Genomic DNA, 27,577 nt, shown 5'->3' on the forward strand with positions numbered 1-27,577 from the left:
ACTGTTGGTGACGCTTTTATGTTGAGCTGAAATTATTTGACGAGGGACAGAGAATTGCTGTACAGCTAGACTGATAATCAGCTGATATTTTTCAATCGTGTTTCAGATGAAAATGCCCAATATTTGCAAGTTTTCTTTGCTTTGAAATTTAGGACTGTTTAAGAGACAAAACAAGACGTTTGACTTTTCCTGGATTTAGGGAGACTATACCACCTTTCAGCAGATGAATTTATGATAAACTAGCACTTAGCAGTCGAAAGCAGACCTCCACCAAGGCCCAACAGTTCCCTTAAATTCAATCAAGCTGCCCCTCCAAACCTAATTTCACACAGATATAATTTCCCTATATGTGCCCAATTTTTCCACGTATTACCTGGGAAATTGATGAAAAATGTTTAAACATTCTCTATCTCGCAATGGAAAAAAAAAGTGGATAAAAGTCTCTGGATCTTCCCCCTGATCTGGATCCGCACCAACATTTAATGGCTTCTTCCCTGACCCAAACCGCATCCTTACACCAGGTTTTGTGGTTATTATCAAGTAGTTTTGTGTAATCGTGCTTGCAATCAAACAAACAAACCAACAAATGGACCGGGGTGAAAACATAACCTCCTTGGCTGTGGAAAAAAACAATTTGGAGCCCTACCATGTTGGTATTGGATATTAAGTACTTCCCTTAATGCATTGCCCTGCTGCTGTTCTTCCTCAGTTTCATTCTTTGATATTAATGTTTCAATAAAATATCCTGGATAATTCAGACTGTCATGTTGAAAGCTGCATTATTTAAAAGTAAGAGAACGAACTGGATCTGCGCCAAATGCACGGTAACAGGTCAATTTTGAGTGTGTGGCACTGCACATGAACTGTGAGGGTGAGCTTGTGCGGAGGATGATAAAACAACATCTAAGCAGCCAAAGGCTCCCAGCCAGCCAGAAGGCGCTTGTGCTCATTTCAGGCGGAGCCGACAAAAAACCTTCACATCAGTCAATCTGTCACCGGGAGATGCCCAAGGTTGAGTTCAACTTTTGAAAGGAGCGTGGGACGGAGACGCTGCTGAGAGATGGGAGAGTAAAAGGTAGCGAGAGAGCAAACACAAACGAGAGGGAGAAGTAATAATCCAGAAACATGATCAAGCTCACTGTCCTGACCTGTAGAAATATGATGCTGCCAAACAAGTTCTTCAGCGCAGAGCGTGCACACACTGAGTGTTTTCCCTGGTGGGCCTGACGAGTCAGAGCTCAGCGAACAGATTCAGAGAGTTGAGGTGAGACACGCACACACACTGCTCTATTACACCCGGCAGTATTTGCCTAAGGAGGGTGTTTAGATTTGGGCTTAACTGCTTTCTGTCAGCACCTTCACACACACACACCTGACATTTTCAGCTTTTGTTCACGTCTCAGCCTTCATTTTGTATTTCAAACCTCAAGGTGACGCCCTAATCCAGAACAAACCTTCATGGTTGAACTGGGCGGGGACCTTCACTATCTTGCTCAAGCCAAGTTCACACGACACTACGTGCTGTCTTGTGTGTTCATACTACAAATTATGTTGAGTATAGTAAGTTTGAATGATCCTCCTCCCATTCTGTCACATCCTGCTCACAGAATGACAGATCAAGCTGGAGGATCAGAAACGCTACAGTGGACATCACAGTTGTATCGAATACAGAGTGGCTCGACCCATACCTGACAGGCATTCCTTTTTTTTTTTTGTCCAAAACCTGGTGCGGTTTGTATGAGCTGCAATGAGTTTGTGTGACTCTAGTCGGAGTCTACGCCTCTGTTATCGTGCCTTTGAAGAGTTCACACATGGCGATTGGCCACTGCAGATCAAAGCCCATTTGGCTTTGACCTGGAGCTTTTGTCAGTAAGTTTCAAAAGTCGTTGGTGACTGGAAAATCAGGCTTAAAGTGTTGTGTGAACTAAGCTTCATCAAGGTTTTTTTCTATCTCGTTCTTTCAGCTGATGCAGGAATCAAACCTGTGACCTTGCACTTATCAAACAGCCTCTTTTTATGTACCACACCACTGTGCTATGACGTTCATCTATCACACTGGTTTTCAAAAGGCGGGAACTGGGGGCCAAAGAGTCACAGCAGATAAAACAGCCATTTTTCCCTCAGCAAAGTCTTGAGGTAATGAGGCCGCGTTGTGATCTGAGCTCCTTTATGATAGCTTTAATTTAATACCCTAAGCTTGCAGCTTGATCTAGAGGAGCAACATATTTTTCCATATAAATCTGCACAAATGACTTGGGGATAGAGAGAATGTTTTAACACGCAATTTCTGTTTTATGCCTTGATCCACTCCTCGAATTTGACTTCCGAGCTGCAGAAGCCAGGTCGCTCTTTCTTCCATTTCAACTCTGCCGATCTGCCCGTCAACTTGGATCGTCAGACAGATTTAGGGGCAGGATTCCTCCCAAAATTCATAAGGCATTCATCTTCATCTTCTGAGGCTATACATGCAAACTCTCTTCCTCTGAAAATACTTCTCTATCTCATCTTAAAATGCTCCCCCCCTTTTTTTTTTTTAAGAAGCCATCACTTCTTACACTGAAGAGACTCAGATCCTGTCAGGAAAAGGGACATTTCATGTATTACGATAAGGCTCTCAAGCTCTGACAAGTGATAAATTGATTTTAATCCACAGAACCCACTCTAGCTGTCAAACCCGTGACCTTCAGGCTATATGGGACACTTCCTCTCACCACCGGACGCTCAGCTCCTGCCTGTGCGAAACGTGAATTCATTACATCACGGTAATAGCTCAGTCATGCTTGTTTAGTAACCAGTGAGAGAATTTGCCGTGTCCTGCATTTTATATTCCGCGTGGTGTTTTGCCCTTCAGCGCTTACGGCTTGCTCAGCGGAGCAAACCCGCACTCGTCTGCTGTGATCGGTCATTAACAGCTGCGACCACCTGTGTGGCCATTTTGCTGCAGCGTTCGCCCCCGTGTTTCGAGTGCTTACGTGCGGCCTTGTGCAAGAGCGTGAACACACTACTACTGCTAAAACGCTTCTGCAGCACTGCAGAGGGGAAGAGGAGTTATTAACATTAAATAAGACCTTCACGCGGACGTTGGCGCTGGGTTTCAGGGGTGTAATGGAGAATTCCTGGACCTTTGCGTCCTTAGAACCTACGTAACTCCAACAAAATGATGGGGGAGGACAAAGGGTGTCCAAGCTTGCGGTGGATATTCCTGGCAACCCCGTGGGCCGCTTGTTTGTTACAGAAGCACGCCACAATCTCTGAAGCATCCTCAACAATCAAAACTCGATTGCACTAAAGCTGGACCAGATGACAACAGCATGTCTGCTGCTCAGGCTCTTTGTTTGTGTGAGCGGCAACTGTGTGTTCAGTGTGTGTGCATCAGGAACGTGCACTTGTGTGCGAATATGTATGCAGTCATGTGTAAAATTTGCATGTTGAGTGCATCTGAACATCAGCGTGTGTGTGTGTGTGCGTCTGACAGCGGGCTGATTAAGCTGTTGCATAGTAATGAGCTATGGCTGTCTGTCTGGCAGCTGCTCTGACAACCTCTTTTCACAACTTGGCCCTCCCACTCACACACACACACACACACACACACACACATTAACGCAGACTCACACACACAGGCGTATATTGTGTACTCGCATGCACCAACAAAAGAAACAACTCTGAACAGATATCAGAACGAAGAACTGCACCACATTGTTGTACTTGTTAAATCCGTGGAAAAGTAAAGTTGCGTAAAAGCAGACGAGGATAATTAACAAAGAGTTAAAGGAGATCACGTAACAACACACTGCTTCTAATAGGCCGAGGGGAAACGGCAACAACTCCTCTCCTTCACCCTTTTGTCTCTGTTGTTTTCATCCGGATAATGACTGCCACTCAGGAATAAGTCATTTCCTGCTTCAAATCACTGATGTCAGGAGAAAATATCATCCACAGACACAGAGAGGGGGACTGTGTGTGTGTGTGTGTGTGTGTGTGTGTGTGCATTTGTATGCTTGAGTACCTGTATAGCACCCCCACCTCCCCGCCCCCCCTTACACATATCTCCAGGGCAACAAGATTGATGTGTGCGCTTTCAAGAGAGCGCCGTGGCTGTCCCTCATTTCACTGAGGTCAGTGTCAGTGAGGGAACATGGAGACTAATGCGGCGCATAGAGGAGGTGTGACAAGGAAGGAAGTGACAAATAAACATGTTGGGTTTGATAAGAGAAAATATGCAATAAACCACAGTGTTTATGTTTACGGACTGATTTTGTCTGTCCAAGGGAAACACTGGGAAGGCTTCAGAATCTAAGGCTACATCCACATTAGTGTTTTCATTTGAAACAGTAACTCTGCTACAGATTCGCCTGGTGTCCACACTACTCCGGAGTTTTAGAGCCGATAAAAACCGTTTGGAAACCCCGCGGGCCCTGTTTTGGTTTGAAAACTTCTAATCTGTACGGGCAGAAACAAAGATGTTGGAATAGAATGATGCTGACACTCGCAACTGCTTGCTGAATGTTTTAGGTCTGGACGTAGCCTTCTTCATTTTACGATGATACTACTGCTTACATGCGCGGGAGATGAGCTATTATTCGATCGATCTGCAACAATTCCTGTGTCCAGCGGGACGCATACATGAGTGGTCGTGTTGTGTGTGTTTTCAGGCATGTAAGTGTGGACAGGGATTCAAACTGGTACGGAGCCAGAACGTTTGTATGGACAGATCGTTTACACATACAAGGAATTTGCTGTAGTGTGTTAGTGTACTCATGAATATAAAACATCGGAAAAAATATAGATTTAAATGTAATATGTGTTAAATTAAAATAGTTATTGTGGTACAGGGGCAAACAAAGGGGGGGAGGGTGGCGGTGAGATCAAACTAATGTCCCTGTGGGGAATCACCTCAATATATGGTTGTACTGACTCATGAAATGATCAATATGCTGGTGCCAAATATCAATATTTACGGATGCTTTTTCGATTTTTGCCATTTATTGGTTATTTTACATTGGAATAATGGCACGTGTGGACACTGACCGGTTACAGTGTGTTTGTTAGAGACTATAGAGGCACTAAGATAAGACTTCGTGCACTTTATTTTGTACACGGCTTCAAACCGACGCCAATCTGCAGCGAATAAATACACAAATCCTGCTCTTCACCTATTCTGATTCATTTTGTGTTATTCTTGAGCTAGACAGATGTATGACTGTCTTGCAATTTAACGATAATCGCAGAATCGCTGTACCGTGATATTATCGTTATCGAGGGCCATGTATCATAATCCCAAAAGACCCCCCCCAGAACAAACACACACACACTCGTACAAAAGACACCAGGGGCACATCCATCCTTACCTTGTTGAAGTCCCCTTCCTCACATCACACATCATGCACTTGAAAGCCTCGGCCGTGTTCTTGTACGTGCACACGCTGCAGTCCCAAAACCCCTCGTCGGAGGGCTTCAGTTGACGCTTCGGCCTTTAAAACAATAATAAGGAGAAAATTAAAACCCAGATGAAGGAGGGAGGTGGAGGAGGAGGAGGAGGCGGAGGAGGAGGAGTGAGTCCGCGGACACTATCGACAGCAAACATCACGGTGAGCCTGTGGGATTTTAAGGGGGAAATCATGTGCGCGCGCTGTGATCCAACACTGTAATTGGCGATGAGCTCTTTAAAACACACACACACGCACACGCGCACACACACACATGCAGTGCGCGCGACACCGCGAAGAAGAAGAAGAAGAAAACCCCATTTTCTCCCCCCCACCCCCCACCGCCGCCGCCGCCGCCGATGTCCGCTCAACCCTCTCGTCGTCGCCCTGAAAGCACCGCGCACTCGGCCCCGCGTTTACCTTGTGGGACTCCGCTTGTCGCCCATGCCAGACCGGGGTTCCTCTGGAGGCGCTGAGACGAGCACGGCTCCGGTTCTTTCTCTCCGACGACGTTTCTTTTCACAGCGGAAGGGAGAGAAAAAAAAAACGGAAGCGATGCGCCCGTCGTGCCCGCTCCGCTTCCAGCTGTCGCGGAAACTCCGCTTTGGGAAATGGTCACGTGACGCGCCGCGGCCAATCACGCGCCGCGCTGCGTCCCGAGGCTGACATTCCTCATGGTGAGTCTGTGAGGCCTTCGCGTGCGCGCTGCAAGCTCGGACTTTTCCCCATCCATCGAGGGTTATTAATGTGTGGTTGATGGTGTTGTTGTTGTTGTACTTTAATTTAATGTGCGCGAGTGGGATGGTTTTAAAAACACCGTAGGTTTGTTTCCTACATCATCCTACAGTAGACCTATTTGATTTGAATATTCTAGATTACAGATTACACGGGAAAGATTGACTTGTATATACATGTATATTATAAATTATTTATGAGAATGATTTAGCCTATTGTATACCGTCTGTGAAAAACGCTCAGTACAAAAAACAAAGCCGACCTTAATAACTATTTAAAAACGGACCTTTTCTTATAAGAATATAAATTATAAATTACTTATGATTATAATCACCTTATAGCCCCAATTGATTTTAATATTCTTGTAAATAGATTATACAGAAGAAAAAAAATCTAAATCTGTCAACACCATGAACTGTTTATACATGTATATTATAAATTATTACTATATTGTATAGTCTTTGATAAACATTGGGACAAAAAACCAAATGTAGGAACACAAAAGACCATCGACCATATCAATTATATGCAATCATAATTATATATATTATATACAGTCGATGTACTGGAGCATAAAACAGAATCTAGGGCCAATAATGCTCAGTACACAAAACCAAACATTAATTGGTTATAATTATTATTATAACACTGACAGTTGGATATAAATGACTACTAATGTTTGTGTGAAAGGCAACATTACTTAATCTACACAGATGAGGACTTTAAAAAAAATATCGGTGACTTCTAATCATCGCATACAGCAGTAGTTACCCCTTTCTCCTTGACGTAAACGCCGTCGTTTTCCCATTTCCGACAGCACCCAAACGCAGCAATAGACGGTAGCTGATGTTGCGTCTGCAGCAGCAGCGCGTGAACACGCTCCCACTCACTGTCCCCTCGCATCCCTCCATCTTTGCGTCTGCTCTCCCACCGCAGACTCGCCGCACAGGTTCATCATGAGCACAGACGCGTGAAAACATCGGGGAATCCCTCGCTTTGTTTTCGTGCTGACGCAAGCGAGCTCCACAGATCCTCCCAAAAACCTGGCTCATTTCAGGGATTAACAAAGTGGATCCACCGCTAACGTCACCAGATGGAATTCTACCGCACTGAAACCTGGATTGCAGCAATTTAAGACTCACATGTGCTCATTCCCTTTGTGATAATCATCTTCCTCACTTTTAAGAATGTAGCATGTGGACATTTTTTTGTATAAATAAAATGTTTCTTTGGCAAGACATGGTTATTCAAAGTATACAATCTTATACTCACCTGACATACACAATTACTCATATACAAAAATAAAACCAATAAATTGAATTTTTTCATCAGCTCTGTTTACTACCCTATTGCCATTTGCTTTATTGAACTTGTATTATTGAATCTCTATTTTCTTCAAAATTCTTTATCTGATTTTGTGTGAAAGCTGGACTAACCATTCACTTATTTAGTCGGCCATTAAGAAACAATTCTTTATTGACTGACATAAAAAACATACATGAAGAAACACAATCACTAGTCAAACAAAGAAAAATTCCACCGTTTTTTTCTAAAAATGTAAAAATGTCTCGGCTCTGGAGGGGGAAAAATGAAGCATCTTATTATTTTACATACCCCCCACTGTAACACAAAGAAACTCAGAAAATTTAATCCATATGGACCAAACTATTTGGTGGTTATGTACTAAATGTTCATTATTATTAGTCGCTGAGCTCCTCCTCGTCACTGAAGTATGCGCTCTTCTTAATCCTTGGTTTCCTAGAATCTGAGGATGTTGACGCGTTCGCCTCTTGAGACAAACGCGTCTGCTTCCTCTTTTCCTCCTCTTCCTCAATATGGGCTTGCTGGAGGGATACAACAAGAAGAAATATGACAAATTGGTGATTGTTTAGTTTTCAAACTCCTATAACGTCCATCTCAAACAATGATACATATTAAGCTCCTCTTTTCAATAAGTAAACATGTTTTATTTCTGTAGGGATGTTACAAGTGATGTTTAGGTCACAAGGACAAAAAAGGACACGAACATTACTAGATATAATTCACAGTATAATATGCAAAAACTTGAGCCAGATGTTACACTACACTGTTTTTTAAATTGTTTTCTGTAGTATATGTGCACACTTACCTCAAAAGCTATAGCTTGGCTCAGACTGTCTAAAGCCGGATCCTCTCCCTCTTCTTCACTTTCTTCTTCTTCCTCTTCGCTATTAGAGAAAAGGTGTAAGAATTAGAAAAATAGTCAATTGTACAATATCTCACAATATTGGCTTTAGTAAATACTTACACATGTTCATTCTGTAGGGCCTTTTTCTTCTTTTTCTTTTCCTTCTTCTTCGGGGGCTCCCTCTCTCCCAGCATGTTTTTGGGGCACGCGTAGCTCAGATGACCTGTATCCTGTGATTTTATTCAAAAATAAAAAATAAGTGAGTGTCAGACATGAGACAAACTTCTGAGATATTTTCTACACACCACATTTTATTTTCCCCCCATTCAGAAAGGACTGGAAACAGATCACTTGCAATTGTGATTCAACAAAGTTTTATCCTCTCTCACCCCACATTCATAACATTTGGTCTTGTCGGTGTAATTCCGCCTCCTTATGAACTCAGTTGCTCGTCCGTTGTCGACTGCAATGCTCGCTTTCACCAGTCTGCCAAACAACTGGGACATGAAAGCATTTGTGAATATCAATTAAAGAAGCATCAATAACAAGGACACTGAAAGCCTATGCTACAATACAAGGACACCAATATTTCAATATTAACAAGATTAAGAAGAGAATATTTTCTGGTTACCTTAACCTGAATATGGTCATATTCTGAATAAGCAATAATTAAGAGATCTGGAGTATTTCAACCTTAGTAGCATTATATAGATATGTATGTCTTAATCTCATTATGGTGTTTACACAGCATTTGCAACGACTGATGCCAGTAGTAGGACGTAATGTTGATGTGAGTTATAATCAGACTCTGCTCTGTAACATGTAAACAGGAATATGAATGGAATATTCTCTTAGCAACTTATGTGAACAGAATTTTTTAAATAACGTCTTATTCAGAATAAGGTAAATAGTTGAAATATTGCTATAACAACATAGTCAGTGGCACACGATATGTGAAAACATAACATAGACTCACCTGTTTGTTATTTATTGCTCTTGCACAGTTATGAGCCGAATCTCTGTCCAGGAAGAGAACAAACGCCACCCCTTTACTCAGCCGGGTGTCTTTATCTTTAACAATTGTGACCCTGAAACACATTTAAAATGGAGAAACACATTAAGAGCATTTAACTGAAAATTGCAGGGGATCTGCACCAGCTACAGTTTGGTTTTCATTAATCATTCATGAGCCAGGACTTACTTGACAACTTTTCCATATTTGGTGAACAGCTGAAAAGACACAAAGAACATCGTCTCTATATGAGTTAACTGTTATTTGTGGTTAACAGATATGATTATTAATATAAATTACCTTGTGTAGATCACTGTTGGTCAGAGAGAAAGGCAGGTTGGACACATACACTGTGCTTTTACTTGGTGCCAACCCTCCACTCATCCTGGACACACTCAACACACTGTAGAGACAAAAGCACTGTCACAAAATGTCTGAATAAACAGTAAACAACTAGCTACTTGGGTAGCCTTCACGCTACACTTCATTAAGTCCACCATTAATTCTTGTCACGTTTGACCTCATCAAGTTACGACAAACGATTGATTGCCAATTATATATACATTATAATAACCAAACGACTTACCGCCACCATTAGAATGTTGTAAATTCGCTTAAAATCGTAATATTTCAATGCAGGAAGCTAATGGCTAGCAAACAGCAACAAACGCCATACATCAACGTCGCAAGTCGATGACGTACACTCGCCTCTCGTCCAATGAAAAAACGTGTTGTCCAAACGGGAGAGGCTACGCTAACTATCCGATAGAGGAGGGTGCGATTGTGTTTTGCTATTTTGCGTGGAATAAACCACCTTTTCAGTGTAGGTTAGCACACGCACGTCCATCGATAGGGGACATTGCTTCATTATACACATTTATACTTTGTTTTTTATGTAACGTTACGCTAACCGCCGGGTGGAATGAAACGTGCCGATGTTTGCAGCATACATGGAGGCTAGCTAATTAGCAATGCTAGCTGCTAGCTCTACATTGAGACACAGAAGCTAGGAGGGAATTACCGCTAAACAGGAGATGTTGCGTTTGTTTTTATAACGGTGTTGTTTTGCGGGTGGGTCGGTTGCGTGTCAACGCGTTGTGTGCCGGTGTTGTTAGTCAAATGGATGTTGTGGGTCAGTGTGTTGTGCAGAAAGTAACCTCAACCTGCTCAGTATCTGGATTCATGTTCAAATGCAAACACTGGTCCTCCTCTTGTCTCATTTCATGCAAACAGAGGTCTCCCTCCTCAGTTTGTCTGTGAAGACCTCGTTAGAAACATAGGCATGAAAGCTTGTTGCTAATATGTGATGTTAATTGCTGTTTGTTGTTTTGCAGATTGTGCTGATCATCTTATATAACACACAGAGTCCAAAAGTAAGTTTTTAATCAATCAGTTTAACTGTGGTCTAGAAAAAAACAACAAAATGCCTCTACTGTTACAAATTAACAAAACATGGTCATTTATTAGAGGATATTTCAAGTGGCACATACAATGTTTGGGTTAATATTTAGAGATTGTATGTCTTTGAAAGTGTTTTTGCATGACTGGCTGTACTGTTGCAAAAACTAATCATCAGACTAAATGTATTACTATCTTTTGCATCTGAATGTCACTTGTAACTGTTTTTTATTTATTTATTGTGTGGGATGAAATGTACAGTGCACTCAGCATCTTTCACTCTCTGCCTTTTTGCAGTGACATACAGGAGAGAGAGGAGCATACGAGAGGTGTATGATGAACGCTTTTTAAACGAGAGACCAGTGAGTGTGAACCCAGTAGCTTCAGGATCTATTTTGTTTCCCTGGTATTATGTATAATACACTTTGCTTATCATAATTTAAAGTATACAAACACAGTGAAGAATGTCTTTTGAGAAGCTGGTATATGTCCTTTTATTGGGCAATGGTGGAAAGAGAATAACACAGCTTAGTCAACTGAGAAAAATGTCCAATCCATCAAATGTACCTGTGCTTTTGTAGGGTCCGTACCCACGAGCAGGTGGACCAGTGGAGAGGAGGGGCCCCTTTGGCAGACCTGAGGAGGACTACAGCCGGGGTGGGTACGAGTACGAAGGAGGTCCCCGCTTTTTCCCGAATGGAGGCGGCCCCCGGAATTACCATGAAGATCAGAGGAGCTATCACGGCGACAACCTTCATTTCCCTGCTGAACGCAGAGCCGTTCCTCCTGCAAGGAGGGTGAGAGCCACGTGTCAGACATTACTGCATCACTTGTAATATGCATATGAGCTAAGGCAGAGGATACAACTGAAAAATCACAAGAATTCAGCTGCCTCTACTCAAAAGAACACCATTAAAGAAATTATTTAATTCATAATTTAACAAAGTAAATCAGAGACAAACTAAAGCTGTAGAAACCTTCTTCAATAACTTAATATGAGAGCCAAGAATGTTTTTAAAAGTCAGACATCTCAATCCATCTACACTCATCCTCGTTGAAAAGTCAGTTAAGTTAGATTAATCTGAACATAGGTTATTGCAGGTTTTTTAGTACAACTGCAGTCAAGTGGCAGATGCATACCACGGGAGTTAATCATGCACACGTATAAATGGCCAGCTGAAGGTGCTACAGTAAAGGGTTCACATTAGATATTTTAAACTCTTCCTTTAGAGTTGGAGTTTCATGCCACAGTGTGTGGCAGACATTTGACTTGTTTGATTGTGAAGTAATGCTGGCTTTTATTTTTTTAACTAAGCATTTAGCTTTATAGCTGATGAACGAACTCTGTGGCATTTTGTTTATACTCGGCATGTTCTGACATTCTTGCAAACATTTTCAGTCATGAATCCAAGAGATACGATTACATACACTGTAGGGAAGTAATTGGAGAAGAATGGAAGTTTAATGCACCTCTTTAAGTAAAAATAATGTTGGTTTACATTGGGACACATCCAAATCATGCAAAAGAAATGGCATTTAGATTCACCCTCACAGTTTTTATTTTTACATTTTCTCAACTGTGTGTTGCAGGAGGATTTTCCTTACAGAGTACCTAGAGAGGACCCTCACCCAGGCCGGACTATGGAGTTTGGGTAAACTTCTCCTCTGAGGCTTGCCACAAGTTTTCTGTGTTTCATTCCTCTGCTTCAGCTCGGGCAGGATTTCATCAGGCCCCTGTTTGCAATATTCCTGTTTTCAAAAGCGTGTGTTTACACAGCCACAATCATTTATCATGGTTGGCTTTGGCCCATATTGACCCGTCGCACCTTATTTACATTTCTTCAAGCCTCACGTCTCGCCTGGCTCCACAGTATTAGACAACTGCTAAGATGAGCAATGTTTGCTGAGCAGTGGCAGTACTTAAGCTGCAGATCGGATTGCAGGAATTCAGACTGGAGATTTTAATTGACCTGTGCTTCCATCAGGGGAAGCAAGTCTAACATTAGTTGACCTGTGACTAGCTATAGCTCGCTACAAACAAGTGTGCAAATGCATGTGGAAACTGTACTTGCATAATAGAAGTAATTAGTCTTTTATCCTGTGTTACCAGGTAGCAGTAGCAATATTGTTACACAACAGACAACAGACTTCAGTGTGTAAGTTGTGTAGCGAGTGGGTGTGTGGAGGCAGGGCTGTGTTGAGATGGTGCTTTGTTGTTCTGCAGCTCTCCTGGCCTGTTTGCATAAGCAACACTTTATACAGAGGCAACATTTTACAAAAGAAACTACCCCTAGTAGAGCTGCCACTTGGCAGACACACAAGGATACAAAGGCTTTCATTGCGAGCAATGATTGTGAGTTGTGAAGGGGCGCTGAGGTCAATTCCGGCCTGTTGATTGGTGAGTTTGGTCCAAGTACAGGTCAGAGGTCGGTAGAGAGGTTATGGGGAGTTTGGGAAAGGGTCACAGAGGGAGCACGAAGCTCTATAGAAGCAGCTTCTCATGCACATTTTGACCCTCTGATTCTTAAACATGAATTACACTAAGAAAATCGTCTTTGTTTTAGCCACACTGAACCAGAACTTGTCTGTTCAGCCTGGATAAATGTTTCAAGTCAGGTCAAATCCTGATAGAGAATAGAGACATGATCCAGCTACTGGATGAGTTCCACCTTATATGCGGCAATATATTGTGTGTAAGTCAAAACCATATGTGACTACTTTTGGGTTTTATACTTCTCCAGATTCTTTATGAGACATTTTTGCATATTGAGGAAGATGCACAAGCTTAAACACTAAACCAAATGATTATTACAATCACTGTTGTACCAGATGTTTCTCATCTTTCATCTTATACAATATTTGTTTGTGTATTTCTGTTTATGTACTTCTAACACTGTTTTTTATTGCCTTAGTGCCCGTGCTCCACCTCCTCATAACGTGCGAACCCAGGGAATGTACCCGGCGCCCAGGTCGCTCCCAGAGAGCGGAGAAGACACACTAGTCCAGGCCATCCTCAACCTGGACAGAGGGTAATAATAATCATGATAGTACATTTTATTTATAGGCGGCTTTCACAGCACTCAAGGTCACCTTACAAGGCACAGATAAAAAAAAAATGCATCAGAAAGATCAATAAAATTAACAGTGATTAAAACATTATGTAGGTTTGCCAGATGGAAATCAATCAGGCTGAATATGCCAGTTTATAAAGATGGGATTTGATACCAGATTTGAAGATGGAGAGAGAGTCAATGAGATTTTTTTTAGATTTTTGACATTGAGAACGGTTTTACAACTGATATCATTGGTAAGAATGAGTCCTGTGCAGTGGCCTTTAAACACCACTAGATGGCAGCATTGTGCCTTGTTTGCACAGAACAATACTAGTTGTAGTGGAGACTGGTTCAGAATTGGAAAGGTCTTTTATGAAAAGATTAGAAGGAGATGATTTTTCATTCACTGTGACACTAAAAGTTTGGAGCATTAAAATCATAATAGGTCACACGTTCCTCTTCTATTCCAGGGAGGACAGAGACCATTACAGGAGAAAGGCCGCCCCGTTCCCCCCCATCAGAGAGCGCTCTCCTGTACGCCGTGAGGTGGCACGCTCCCCCCACAGTCGCTCCGGCTCCAGCGTCAGCAGCAGAGGCTACTCACCAGAAAGGGCCAAGAACCTGCCTTTTCCTTCACAGCAAGGCAAGAGTATGTAGAGTTCTTAGTTTCCCCGCAAGCTGACGCAGTGTGGAGCTCTTTCACATCAGGACAACAACCAGCAGAAAATTATTTTATTTTGTTTTTATTTTTATTCACTATCAATCCACAACTGATAATCTGGCCGGCTGGCTTTGCAGGTGCAGACGGTCCAGATGGTCCCGCGGGTGTCACTGAGCACCTTTGGGGGTCGCTCTTTCCTCAACAGGGCGGAAATGACACTATGGGTCTGTACATGGAGCCATGTGCACATGAGCTTGGACCTGGGTGAAGAATAAGATCATCTGTTGTTCCTCGAATGTCACTTTGCATCTTTGTCATGTCAGACAAATGTTGGCTTTTGTTTAGATGTCTAAATCTTGAGAAAGATGCACGGATGGAGGAAATAATTAATTTAAGGCCTGTAGATAATTAGAATAATTGATAAATTCAAGTTCAACCCTACAGAATATAATTGAGCACCTATATTATAACCTAAGGAATCCAATTTAAACTGAAAACCTTTTTGACACTGAAATTCGATCACCCAGGTCTGAAGTAAATTGCATCATCTGTTTTGTTTCTTAATTAGAATTAGAACTAAGTGGTGATTTTGGTGTAATGAGGTCTTTCTTATAAATCACTTCTACTTCCTGTGTTGGAGTTGCATTAGCACTTCTACACTGTACCTACACTGATCTGATTCTGATTTGAATTTTCTGGTCTGGAGCAATATTCAAAGATTGAACAGATGATCAACTGTACATAAAGATGGCCGAGATTACAAAGCCAAAGCGTCTCCATTGACGTGACCACACTACCATCCGCTCCCTCCCCCGATCACTACTGCACACACTGGCTCTCTGGCTTAATTTCTTGATAGTGGGAGGAAGTGGAGATGTGTCCTCCATCTTTATATACAGTCTATGGTCCAGCATCAATCTGACTTGTGAGGCTAACTCACAATCCTCAAAGTAGCATCTTGCTGACAGCGCACATGCACGGAAACTAATTTCCCTGCAGGTTAACTGAAAGTTATCAGAATCAAGTGGAACAGAAAAGTGCTAAAGTATCTCCTCGTTCACTACATGTCCTTTGCAGGATTTGAAGCTTCAATCCTTCTGACCTCCCTGTTTATTAAGATCTGCTACCATCTTCAGCCGGGCCATTTCTCCTTTTTCCATTTGATCTGTGCTTTTTTACTCACGAAGCTCACTTGACTATGTGACATCATCGTAATGCTAATAAGGGGAAATTCCAAATGGTTGCTAGATGGCAGTAAACAATGACTGAAATGACTACAACCTCTTTAAAAGTAGTGCAGAACGCCATTAAGCCTGTTTTTGGTGGTGCATCGGAGCAGTTAGCATGCTTGCGTGTTTGCTGTAGGAGAAACAAGCGTAGTTATTATGTTCACAGCCAGTGACCTTACGGTTTGGTCTTCCTACAGGTTATGAAGAGACTTATTCTCAGAGCAAGATGACTGGTAAGTACAGAAGAGTTGTCATAGAAAGCTTAGAGAAGTTAACTGAGGAAGTAGTCGATTTCAGCACGACTCCTTTTTACCGTTCTCTGCAAAGTCTCTGCACCGTTTCGGCCATTTTTTCCCCCCCAATATTAATTAATGACTTGACACGCAGAGGATTTGTTTTCAGTAATAGTCAAAGGTTACAATCGTTAAACTTAACCTATTCCCAGTCTGTGTAACCTGAGTGAAATGGAGGGAGCGTTTCTAATGTGTCCCGCAGTCGTCCTCCCCACTCTGTCTGCCACTTTGTCAGGCCTCATAAAGATGCCACCGGGTCATGTGGGGATGAAGATGGAGAGGGGATAGGATGTCTGATGGATATTCCTGAAGCCGACATTTCCACTTTGGGACGTTTCTTTTTACTTTCTTAAGTGCTTAGAGCTCGTATTTGTTCATAGGAGGTGACTATCAAGATGGCCGGTGAATCCTCTCACTGGAGTTTGGAGCTCGGTGGCAAATGCCCTGTTTGTTGTTCGTTCCAGATGTTCTAGCCTCGGTACCTGTCTGGATCCTGAAACTAAACTTGTTCCCTAAAGTCCTCAAACACACTCTCTTTCTGGACTCACTAATCGTCCACTTTCCTCCATTAAATTTCTGCGGTTTCCTTCCTCTCTAGTATCTTGTTCTTTACTTTCAGTTTGTCCCTTGCTGAAGTTTGACCATGTCCAACTTTCTTGTGGTTTTGTTCTCATTTCTCCAGACAAAATTCCCGGCCTGTCGAGAGAAGGCTCTCCACACAGCGCAACGTCGAACAAGGTGAGCGGAGGCAGATGACAACTGCTTGCTGTAATAAGCTGCTTTCAGACATGCTGATAATCGACTGAAATTATCTGGAGGGGCTGCATGTGGGAACGCAAATGTCCGAGTCAGTTGCTCCTGACATTCTCAAGAGATTTATTTGGCAGCCCCTGAGTAGAAACTCCGGATAATGTCCAAATTAGCGAATGTGAGAACGAAGCTGGAGAACATGTCGTGCATTTACTTCGAGTGATGCCATTTTTAGAAAGTGATGGATGCAAAGCTAACAAAAAAAGAGGTGTCATACATGTAGAACACAAAGAAGATGTCAAAATGGAAAAAACAATGAGATTCGAGAGCTTTTGGAGACGAATGCCGATGCCGGTGATGCCGATGCCGATCTCTACATTGGAATTTATGTCATGTCCTTCCTCCTGCATGCTCAGCAATGTTCTCCTGAACGCGTTTGACCGTAGAATATACGACTGTCATTCTTCATATGTGAGATGCAAACTCGAGGTGAAGTCTGAAGATGGCTTTTGTGTTTTTGCACTTGAATTTGACTTTTGGACGAACAAGAACACATCACAACCTTTGTTTCTTTTCATGAATATAAACCGGTTGGTCTTAAAAACAGAAATTCAGTCCTAAATGTACGATGCACCGCTCTATTTATAATAATAATAATAGCTTGAATTTATATAGCGCCTTTCAAGAGACCCAAGGAGGCTTATTGTCCACCATGTCACTGTACAGCAGGATGCACCTGGAACTTCTTAAATTCCATCCTTCTAATAAACATCTTGTCCCATTGAAGTGTGTTAATGGGTTTTAAAGTGGCACTCACACAGAGCATGAAAGCCACCAGGCCTGGGCTTTGTTTACCTGTGGTGTAAGCAGACCTCAATCACCAGAACTAATGGGAGTTAGGGGAGCTCGAGTGACGACCAATAAGTAGTTCCCCTCGTTTTAAAAAGAAAATACTTTTACTGTTTTCAGTAAGTGCTGAAGGTGGATACCCCCCGCTGCCTGTTTTGAAAATAATAGCTTGTTTTGCTGATAACTACGCAGGGGAGTGTAAATAGAATCAGATGTGATTAGGCGCGATGTGTCTGGCTGTGGCCACCCAGAAGTGAAGAGGCTAACTCGGTATCCCCACTCGCAACGTTATCACGGCATCTTTGCTTCGAGTCCCTGCGGATCTCATTGGGACGTTTTTAGACTGTTTTTCCTTTTTCTGCTGAAGAATATGAATGAATATGTTTGTTAGCTGGGACTGTCTGGTGCTTGTCGCAGGTCTTGTGGTTGTGAGGAGCAGATATGCATCGTTAGACTCACAGGAAATGTCTTAATGAATATATCAACAGCCTGCGTCTACACACACATCATATGATATGGATGGCAGAGAAAGTAAAGACTTCAGTGTTGCCATTCAAGAAAGTTATGTAGTTGCAGCGTTAAGTTTGTGAGGGTTAACTTTACTGTGCGTTGACAAAATTACAATATATCCACTAGATCTGGTCTTAACTACCTAGACCGATGGACCTCCAGACATCCATGTTTGCCTGATTTTCAGACACTTGAATTAAGTGCTAAATTGTATGTTTTAAACTGAGATAACACAAACTCTGATTTTGTGTTTGCTTTCTGCTCTCAAGGACTGAGACATGACCAAGTGTCTGTGAAATAAGAGAGTCAGTTCCAAATATGACCAAATTCTAGTGGTAGTAACTGGTCTATCAGTTTTTAAACCTGATGAAATTACCTGTGAAACACTTGAATACCTTTTTATCAAACATTACATGAGTTAGTTGGTTACTATGGTTCCCACTGTACACTATATTGATAAAAGAAACACAGCCATATATAAAATAGAAATACTAAAGGTTTATTTTCCCAAAGGAAAGGTTTTCTTGTCTATGATCACTAGAATAAACATTTCCTTTCTGGCTGATGATACATTTTTAAACCCATTTTCGTTCCTTTTTTTTTTTAACAGCACTGCTTTTGTAGCAGCTGCTCTAAATGTCTAAAATGAAAAAGAGAGTCATTGACATTGGTTAACCACCTAATGGCCTCATAATGTGCTTAACTTGTAATATTTTTTACAAGTCACAAAGTCACTTTGATCAAAAAGCCTGTTAAACTTTGTCGTTAAATTCTGCTTTAATCCCGAGGGAGCATCATTATGTATCTCATTAGGCATCTTTAGATCTTTTTAAGATCCTTCTGTAGGTCATTTGAATGTTGCCATTATGTGTTCTTAATGGATAAGTTCTTGAAGGGCACATTGATGATTTTTTTTTTAAGTCACAACACACAAAAACTCCTTTCCTCTTCTTCTAATGTCCTTTTTTTTAAGGAACCACCCACCGCCACCCCATCAACTGCTGTGATCAAAGTTTTTTACTAAGTGCTCCACCCCTCCACACACATACACACTGCAGCGTCTGCTTCTGTGTTTGATCCAGCCCGGGGTGCATTGTTGTCCTCTGTTCTAGGGGGGCACAAACCCATAACCTTGGCCTAGATGAAAGGGCCTGTGCTGTGCCCCCAGTAAAGCTCGCACTAATGGCCCCGGCCGCTGCCTGCTGCGGGGATTCAACAAACACTCGCAGGCTCTCTGGAGCCACCCCAGACAGAAGAGACAAAAAGAGGGGGGCACCAACAGAGCGGCACCAGCACTGGCTGTGACCCGGGGTGGTCTAATGGGTGTGGAGTTGGTCCTGGCACTGCAAAGGTCGCCAGAAGGTTTCATCCCAATACAAAGCTGTAAATTCCGGACAATTAAAGCGCGATAACAGGAAAAACTTTTCTTTCATCCTGTGGAACATCTACCAAATAGCTTGGTTAATAAATGTTGATGGTTATAATAAACCCCAAACCTTTCCTGTAGCAGTGTTGTTGTACATACACTATGTGCAAGATGATGTTCCTAAAAGGTTTTTTACTTTTGTTAGGAAGGTTTGACCTTTGCACGAACATGGCTGGCAAATTCAGTCTTAGTAAAAAAAAAAAATATATATTAGCCATTAACATAGGGGAGGCAGGGTTTATGACCTACACTGCTAGCAGCCACCAGGTGGCAGCGAAGGAGACATTTTGGCTTCACTTTTGGCAAGCGATCATTCTGTCCCATCTTTATATACATTCTAAGAATCCAAGCCAAGCTTTGTGTTGAAACAAAAACATCCCTCCCAGGTTTTGTACCCATGAAGCTGAAGTGAAAGACGTGGACCGGGATGTTTTTTCACTGACAAACACAATTTTACATACATGCACACACAAGTGAACACACAGGACTTGGCTTCAGGGGAGGAATCTGAGGGAGGAATAATTGGATGATGCTTTTATGAGCTGTGCCTTTTTATTTTAGACCACACTCGACTTTGTGATGTACCATCTCCTGTAATTTCTTCCCTCTACCATCTTAGACGTATGACGAACCCTGTGGCTTGTTTCCCTTAATGTATGAGTGGACTTTTAGTCATGGCTGGGCAGTTCTGCTCCCCTGCCTTCAAATAGTAATAGTATCAGGAAATGAGTAAAGAAAAAAAAATTGAGCGGTGACTCAAGTTGGCCTCGTTTCACCCCCTGTGCTTTTCTTTTGGCTTTCACAGTCGTACTTGTGGGTACTAGAGTTTCCAGTCTTCCCATTAGATGGCCCACCATGGCTTATCTGGCTAGACTTTTGATGCTCTTAAGATATAAGAGTCAGTTACACAGAGAAATACGCTTGGTGTTGGAGCCAAGCTCTTGTCATAATCTGCTAAGTAATAACAGAGCGTGATATAAAGGGCATGTCATTTGATATAGTGCATATATTTAGTCCTTTCAAGTCTTTGACCTGTTGTAGATGTGACTCTGCCTTTCCAGCCAGAGCCGCTTCTTCAAGATATCTACGTTTTTATACTTCGCTTCATCAACCACATTTTTCCTGCGAAGTTAGTCAGTATAGGTCAGGTCATGGCATTGTACTGACTATATGTGATGTGCCTATAAGTTGCTGACCTACATTCTATAACATTTCCCTTTCTCTGCAGTATCTTAAAGATATCACTGACATTTCTGTCATCTTGGTGTATTGATTTTCTGAGTTGGCCTTAATCATCAAAGGGAACTAATGGAATCAGTCTCCTCTGTATTATGGTTTTACTGATGTTTTATCAAAGCATTTTCTAAGATCTACCCCTCCTCTTTTAAAATGTTTCCCCTTCAAAACATTTTTAGAACCTGTCCCCACAGAATTGTAGCTCACTCTTTTCTCTCCTTGAACATTTCAGGAGGAGAACCATCCTCCAGAAGCTCCAGAAAAAGAGGACCCCCTGGTAGCTCCTGTGGTGGAGGAGAGCCAAAAGTCCGCTGAAAGTTTTCAAGAGCAACGAGCGCTGGCCATCGCAGCTAAAGCCCAGGAGATAGAGAAGGTACGTTTCCAGCACATAACGTGTGAAATGCAACTCCCAACCGGAAAAAAGTTAAAATAACTATTGAAATAGCACATTACCTCTGGAAATCTGTGAGTTTTCTGTTATATTAGAGCCTCTTAAACATTTCAGCTCCATTTACAGTAATTTATTGTCAGAGCTGATAAAAACTGTTTTGGATGGACACAGCAGTTTGAATTCCATATTAGTATTCATGTAAAAAAATACATTAAATCATTTATTTTTTTGGGCAGCTCTTGGAAAATCACTGTTTTTATAATCCTCCCATTACAACTTGGTAATTTGTGAGACTTTTCAATAAATGTCAACAGTGCATGCATGAGACTCACTCTACCTCCAGCTTATAATCCGATACATATGGTGACCTTGGGTTCTCTGACTCACACATGGGTTGTTTTACTGGACAGGCCGAACTGGAACAGTCACCTATTACAGGAAATGAACTTCTCTGTCCACCAGTTGGGGGGGGGGGGGGGGGGGGTTGATGATGATGATTCTAATGTGCATCAGAGGCAAAAATGAAAAAAAACTACAAAAAGAAAAGAAATATCTTCCGGTGAAAAAGCGGCGCCATAAGTGGAGAAGACATTGACGAAGATGTTGAGAGTTTGTGGTGATAAGCGCTGACGCTGCTGTCTGAGTGTTGTCAATAAAATCACATGATCTCCGCAGCGGAGTTAATACAGCAGGATTTGTTGCTGTTGTGGATGTGTCTGTAAAGAGAACCCCCCCGCTGTGTTGTGCATGTGTGAAAGGCAAAGTCCAGGTACTTTACAAATACACACACACACACACACACACCAACCTGCACACAGTGATCTGGAGAGGACACATATACATGAACATATAAATGTAACCAGGAACACAAGTCCAGTCTAGTCAGGGTATATAGGTTTTCACGTACACTGAGTTGGGGGGTGAAGCATTTAACAGAGCTAAAACCACCCAAGGCTCCAGGTTACAGCTCCGCTCAGTTATCTAATGAAGGCAATTCCTGCACCAGTGAGCGCCACCACCGCTTTACTGGGACCATTAAACCTGAGCCAGCTCTGCCCTGGGGCACACACTGGGCTCTCACGTCAAGCTGCACCACAGGGCCCATAGGCTGTTATAACACTGTTGCTGACGCTGCAGCCTCTGGCCCATTTTACTGCCTGTCTATTTCTCCACCATCTGTGACTCCTCTCGCTCCTCGTATAAGACGAACTGTGTAACATTTAAACTGCGGTGCATGAGCTTTATTTCACATGCTCAGGTATTAGGAAATGTTTGAATGCTGTCATCACCTCCCCCCCACCCGCTATAATCTTGAATTCTGGAAAGACCTAAAGTGGTCGGAACAGCATGTTCCACTTTCACAGGGATATGAAGTTTCATGTTTTCATTCCAGGATTTCAGATTCTTAGATGATGATCATTTTCTACGGACTATTCCAGCGTTTTTTCCTCCTCTTGTTCCTTTCTTCGGCTTTTATGAGATTCAGTAAAGCGGCGTTTCCTCGGTTGCGTGTGACTTGGCTGTCCTTACGCTGTCATCACAAGCCTGGATTGCTACCTCCACCAAGGAGGTTAGGTTTTCGACAGTGGCAGTTTTCTCGTCAGCGAGATTACACAAAACCTACAGAATGGATATCCACAAAACTTGGTGGAAGGATGGGACATGGGCCAAGAAAGAGCCCATTCAATTATGGCACAGATCCAGGTTCTTCTTTTTCACTTTAACAATCAGGTTTTTCACATTTTCACCAATTTCCCAGGGAATAGCCTGAGCTTTTTGATGGGGGAACAATCTAGCATATTTAGTGAACTGATATCTATGAGTGTGTACAATTTGGTGTGATTTGATTGAATGTAAGTGGAATGTTGTCATGACTGTGAGTGAGAACACAACCAGCCCATGAAAAGAAGCAATCAGATCTAATCAGATTTTGTTGCTTATTCTCTGAACAAATCTGCGCGAAAACGTTAGAAAAACATTTCCTCTCTTGAATCAAAACCTGATAAACTTTCCTTCACATCGTGCTTGGTCACCTGCCAAAGTTGCCTCACAAAATAGACCCTCGGAAAATTTACGAGCACTTGTCTGGTGGCTGTTATTAATTCTCCCATCATGCCCCAGAACATGCGGCTAATCGCTCTTAACACACTTTTTAACACGCACTTTCACACGTGCTCTGCCAAGTCACCGCAGCGTCTCCGTCGCAGCAGGCGCTCGCGGTTCAGCCACTTGAAAAGTGTCGGCCAGATGTTTGGCTCGGCACCCGATCCGGTTTCGCAATCTCTTCTGCACACACGACCACAAACGCACTCCTGTCCAGTAGCTCTTCCAAAAAGTCTCAGATCCAAAGCTGAAATCACTCCGCAGAAATTCAACTTCTTTCAAAGTTAACTTTGGCTGCTGCTGCTGCGACTAACCGGTTGTATTGAGTGACAGGGCATGAGAGGCAATAAAGGATATCAAATTTTCCTTCTCGTAACCTCGGTTTTCATATAAAGGGAGTTTTATTTCATTTGTGAGGAATCTACATATATTTGGCTGCAACACAAACGAATCAGACAGTTCCAGCCTCACTGAGGGTTCATGTGTGAGGATGGTGAATCTGCACTCTTTCATTCTTCTCTTTCTCTCACTTCTGAAACCAGGCAGCCTCACTCACTCACTCCCAATCTCCCACCTTCAATTAACACTGTCCAGCCACTAGGACATGCAGTTTTTTCCGGCTATAGAATAAATTTAGTTTAAAGAACAATACATTTTTAGAAACGTCTTGAGTGACCCCTCCCAATAAGTCAAGAACCGGTCCCTTCCTTCCCTATTGGACAACAAGGGAGGGATTTCAGGAAGTGCGTTCGAATACAGGATGTATAACTTGTATAGCTTTTCCCAGCATCCATAGAGGTTTTTGTAAGCGTGCTTGATGGATACTTCCTCAGAAGAGCTGATGAATAGATAGATGTACTGTTGTTTACTGTTGAATTAGACCACGGGACATTAACTGAAGATTAGAAGGAGAGATGGCTATCAGAAGTACAGGATGGCTGTTCTGATTGGTTAGTCTGAGAGTTGTATAACATCTTCCACTTGATCATTCATTTTACATGAGGAGCGTATAGAAACGCCCTGAGGAGATGACTTAGGTGTTGATTCCTGTCATTGTTTGCGATTCTGTACTGTATGGCTGAGTTTGCTGTGGGTCAAGACGGAGGAAGTTAGGAGGCCTCATTGTTACATAAAGGTAGAAACGCTGGTCTCACTCCTTCACCGGGAATCATCTTCAGTAAATAGTCATCGTCAGGAGGAAATTCCTTCTTTTGCACTGAATTCTACACATTTTCCTGAAAATTTCTTGAGGGACTGAATGCAAGGACGCAAATGTCAGAGTACGTTGCTCTGGACATTTTCTGTAACTCTTCCTGCCAACTTCTCATCTCACGTCCTGCCTCCTGCTGCTCTACCAAGTCCCCACCGCTCACCTGAATGTTCCGTACATTTTCCTGTTGTCGCGTCTGACCTGGACCGTCTCCACTGCAAACTGTCCAGACCCCAAATTCCAGACATTTTGCGGAGTTCATGTCCGAAAACAACCTTGGTGTGCATGTTTAATACGATTTTGGAAAGCTGCCAACTGTTGTCACTAGTACATTAACTCTGTTGGCCACCAGATCTTTATTTGAGATCTCCCCTCAGCTCCGAGCACGCTTTCCAATCTAGGAACATTGTGGAAGTCTATAAATAAGCCAGCGAGTTAGAACGCCCTGCAGCACAGAAGCCACTGTTGGCATCCAGTGAATGGCTGTAACCCACCCTTGCCTGGCCTAATTTTACACACACACACAAGCGCACGGGCTCATTCATAAACACACACATCCGTGCACAGCCCCTGTCATTGGAAGTGCCCTTGTGCGTCCGCCTGCGGCTCTGAGACTCGATGTAACAAGCTGCAGTGTTGGTCAATTAAATCACTTTCCCTGGGTCAGAGAAGAGACGTGATTAAAAGATGGAAGTTTGGACAGAGTGAGAAGAGGGAAAAACACGTGTATCATGAAATGGTGGAGGGACAGATGGAGAAAAGAGAGTAGTGACCCTTAGAGAAACAGAGATATGACTCTCTGAACTTATTATTTTTATTCCTATAGAGAACCACACTGTCCAATTAGTTGTCTAATCCTTGTGTGTCGTGCATATTGGCAGTTATTTATTTTAAGTCTTTTTTCAAATATAAAGAAACAAGAGGATAACGAGAATATAACCGTGTATGTTGCAGGTCGTGTTTTTCTTAACCATTAATGCACTGTAATCCTGTGTATTCTGAGTTTTTTAAATCCATCAGATGTTCCCCTCTATGTGAGATTTCCAGGTTCTCCTTTTTTCTTTTTTTTAAAAAACCATTTCTTTAATAATAACCAACAATTGTTTAGATTATCTTGTATTTATTCATAGATACAAAAATATACAAATTCCCTGGATCCAGCATCTAAAATGTGAATATTTCAAGTTTCAAGACCATTGGTCTGACAAGTAATTTAACACTACTGGCTTCTTTAAATTGGTGGTTGATGTATTTGCTATCTTTATTATTTTTTAGACCAAATGACTAATGGATAAGATAATTGAGAGGTTAACTAATAATGATTGTTGAGGGTTTTTTATTCCTAATAATCCCCCATAAAGTGGTGCCTGCAATTTCTTTGTTATGACTAATACTTTATTCAGCAGGATTAAGGAGCAGGATTTATTTACATTTCTTGGGTCTGGGGTTTATCCACAGAATGTCAGGAACTTCATCCCGTCTTAGAAAATGGAAACTGATACAGAAGTATTACCCTCAGTTGAAATGTCTATTTCATTGTGAGCTCACGTGAAGGAACACAAGTTTCAAACAGGTCTGTTTTGGTGTTTGACAAATCGAACCACTCTGTGAGGAAGCAGCAGGCTCCCTCCATTGTTTTTATGTGATATTTGAGGCTGGGTGTGAAATCCCAGCTCCCTAACAAGACTCCAGCACCTCTTCCTCATTGTCCCTCAAACACCTATTATATGCCTCCGAGCCTCCACTCAAGTGGCTTTTATGGCATCTCGAGCTGCCCTGTCCTATATGAAGGGCCTCATTAAACTTGAGAGGATAGGTGTTTATCGTTTGACGCTACACGATGCGTGTTAACACCGGAGTGACCGGCTCAGGCTCTGGAGGATTTACACCAAGGTGACAGGTGGAACAGGAAGGAAGCAACTTCTCATCCCCTCATAACCCTCCGCCTGTCGACACTTTGTAGAACTCAAGCTACATGCAAATGGGTGTAAATGTGTCTGAGATCAGGTCTTCACACTGTTTGTCCATGTCCAGGTGTACCGGCAGGACTGCGAGACGTTCGGCATCGTCGTGAAGATGCTGGTGGCCAAAGACCCCAACCTGGAGAAGCAGCTGCAGGTTCCCCTCAGAGAGAACCTCGGGGAGATCCGCGAGCGCTGCCTCGAGGACCTCAAACACTTCATCAGCGAGCTGGATGAGGCCGTGCGGCAGCCGGAGCCCTCCGTCTGCGACTCGACCACGCCGTCCACGTCTGGTCATAAACTCTCAAAGACGGCCGTGAATCACAGCTCCTCTTACTGACATGTCGTTAATTGAGACTAAACATAGGAATGACTCTTGGAACGTGATGGATATCTTGACATAAACTGTCGCTTGCTGGACTGAAGCTACTTGACAGCACGGCAACCTGAAGAACAACTCGGCATGGAGACGATGCAGTGTTGCACCTGGGGGACGATCAGTGTTAGTTGCGAACAGAGCTTTTTTTTTTTTTTCTACATTCAATTCCTCTGTTAAAAGACATTGATTATGACATATTCTTGAGTTGTTCTTATGTCAAATGTTCAAAAATAAAACATTTTGTCTATTTAAAAAGCCACTTCTGTCACATCCCAGTGAAAATGGTTAGAATTGGTCTCGTTCTTTAACCTTTCTTTCTTTGGCGTGATGTTGGCCTGTTGTTTCCAAAAGCCAGACTAGATTTTGATTTGAGTATTTTCAGTCTTGTGAATTTCTACGATGTGATATTTGACTCGGTGCTGCTACAATTTACAACAACAATGTTAAACGTTATTGTATAAATTTCTTACTGTTTGAAAATGCCTGTTCAGTTTCATTTCATTGTGTTGTCTCAAACTTTCAAACTTTGTATCCCTCATGAAAAAAACCTGCACAAAGCTTTTGTTATTTTTGAATACTCGAGACAAGGCTTTGCACAAATGTCTCTGAAGGTTGTAGTAAACACGATTTCAGTTACAATTTGTTTATTGTCATCTATTAAAACAAATCTTAAATGTTTGAATATTTTAAGCAGCAGTTTACGTTCATTGCATGTCTCGATTACAGTAAACATCTGACATATGTAAATTCAAATGCATGCTCTTTAATGATTTTATGCTTCCACAAGT

The 27,577-nt window shown here is 42.3% G+C and overlaps 3 protein-coding genes across 13 annotated transcripts in view; 1 reads left to right on the plus strand and 2 right to left on the minus strand.

The window, feature by feature from the left end:
- yaf2 (YY1 associated factor 2) overlaps positions 1–6,099 on the minus strand; it is an 18,717-nt gene extending 12,618 nt beyond the window's left edge. Inside the window, exons 1-2 of one of the 2 annotated variants that reach the window (XR_004613189.1) lie at positions 5,847–6,013; positions 5,349–5,471 (exon numbers count right to left, since the gene is read on the minus strand). Coding sequence is in view for 1 of the 2 variants with exons in the window: in XM_034579081.1 (XP_034434972.1) it covers positions 5,349–5,471; positions 5,847–5,872 (149 nt within the window). In the remaining variant the exon portion in view is untranslated. Of the gene's footprint in view, positions 1–5,348; positions 5,472–5,846 lie in introns of both variants that reach the window. The other variant, XM_034579081.1, reaches the window with a different exon arrangement.
- Positions 5,504–27,475, plus strand: pphln1 (periphilin 1). Of its 10 annotated transcripts, none has more exons than XM_034579074.1 (12): positions 5,504–5,588; positions 10,675–10,713; positions 11,036–11,100; positions 11,320–11,535; positions 12,329–12,390; positions 13,651–13,767; positions 14,262–14,440; positions 14,590–14,676; positions 15,879–15,914; positions 16,657–16,712; positions 20,978–21,118; positions 26,484–27,475. In XM_034579074.1, coding segments are annotated over exons 2-12 (1,227 nt in total). In that variant the 5' UTR covers positions 5,504–5,588; positions 10,675–10,712; the 3' UTR covers positions 26,751–27,475. The 10 variants fall into 10 exon arrangements, with proteins under 10 accessions (XP_034434965.1, XP_034434964.1, XP_034434968.1 ...); XM_034579073.1 differs by lacking the exon at positions 5,504–5,588 and adding an exon at positions 5,976–6,103; XM_034579069.1 differs by lacking the exon at positions 5,504–5,588 and adding an exon at positions 10,058–10,163.
- On the minus strand, positions 7,620–10,056 carry zcrb1 (zinc finger CCHC-type and RNA binding motif 1). The gene is made up of 8 exons (XM_034579080.1): positions 9,927–10,056; positions 9,641–9,743; positions 9,530–9,558; positions 9,305–9,416; positions 8,718–8,825; positions 8,449–8,558; positions 8,290–8,368; positions 7,620–8,005 (listed from the first exon to the last, which is right to left on the minus strand). The coding sequence occupies exons 2-8, from the start codon at positions 9,722–9,724 to the stop codon at positions 7,862–7,864; spliced, it is 666 nt and encodes a 221-aa protein (XP_034434971.1). The 5' UTR covers positions 9,725–9,743; positions 9,927–10,056; the 3' UTR covers positions 7,620–7,861.
- Positions 27,476–27,577: the final 102 nt, after the last annotated feature.

This window comes from Hippoglossus hippoglossus, chromosome 23, assembly GCF_009819705.1.
Source record: "Hippoglossus hippoglossus isolate fHipHip1 chromosome 23, fHipHip1.pri, whole genome shotgun sequence".
In the NCBI taxonomy this organism is placed as follows: Eukaryota; Metazoa; Chordata; class Actinopteri; order Pleuronectiformes; family Pleuronectidae; genus Hippoglossus; species Hippoglossus hippoglossus.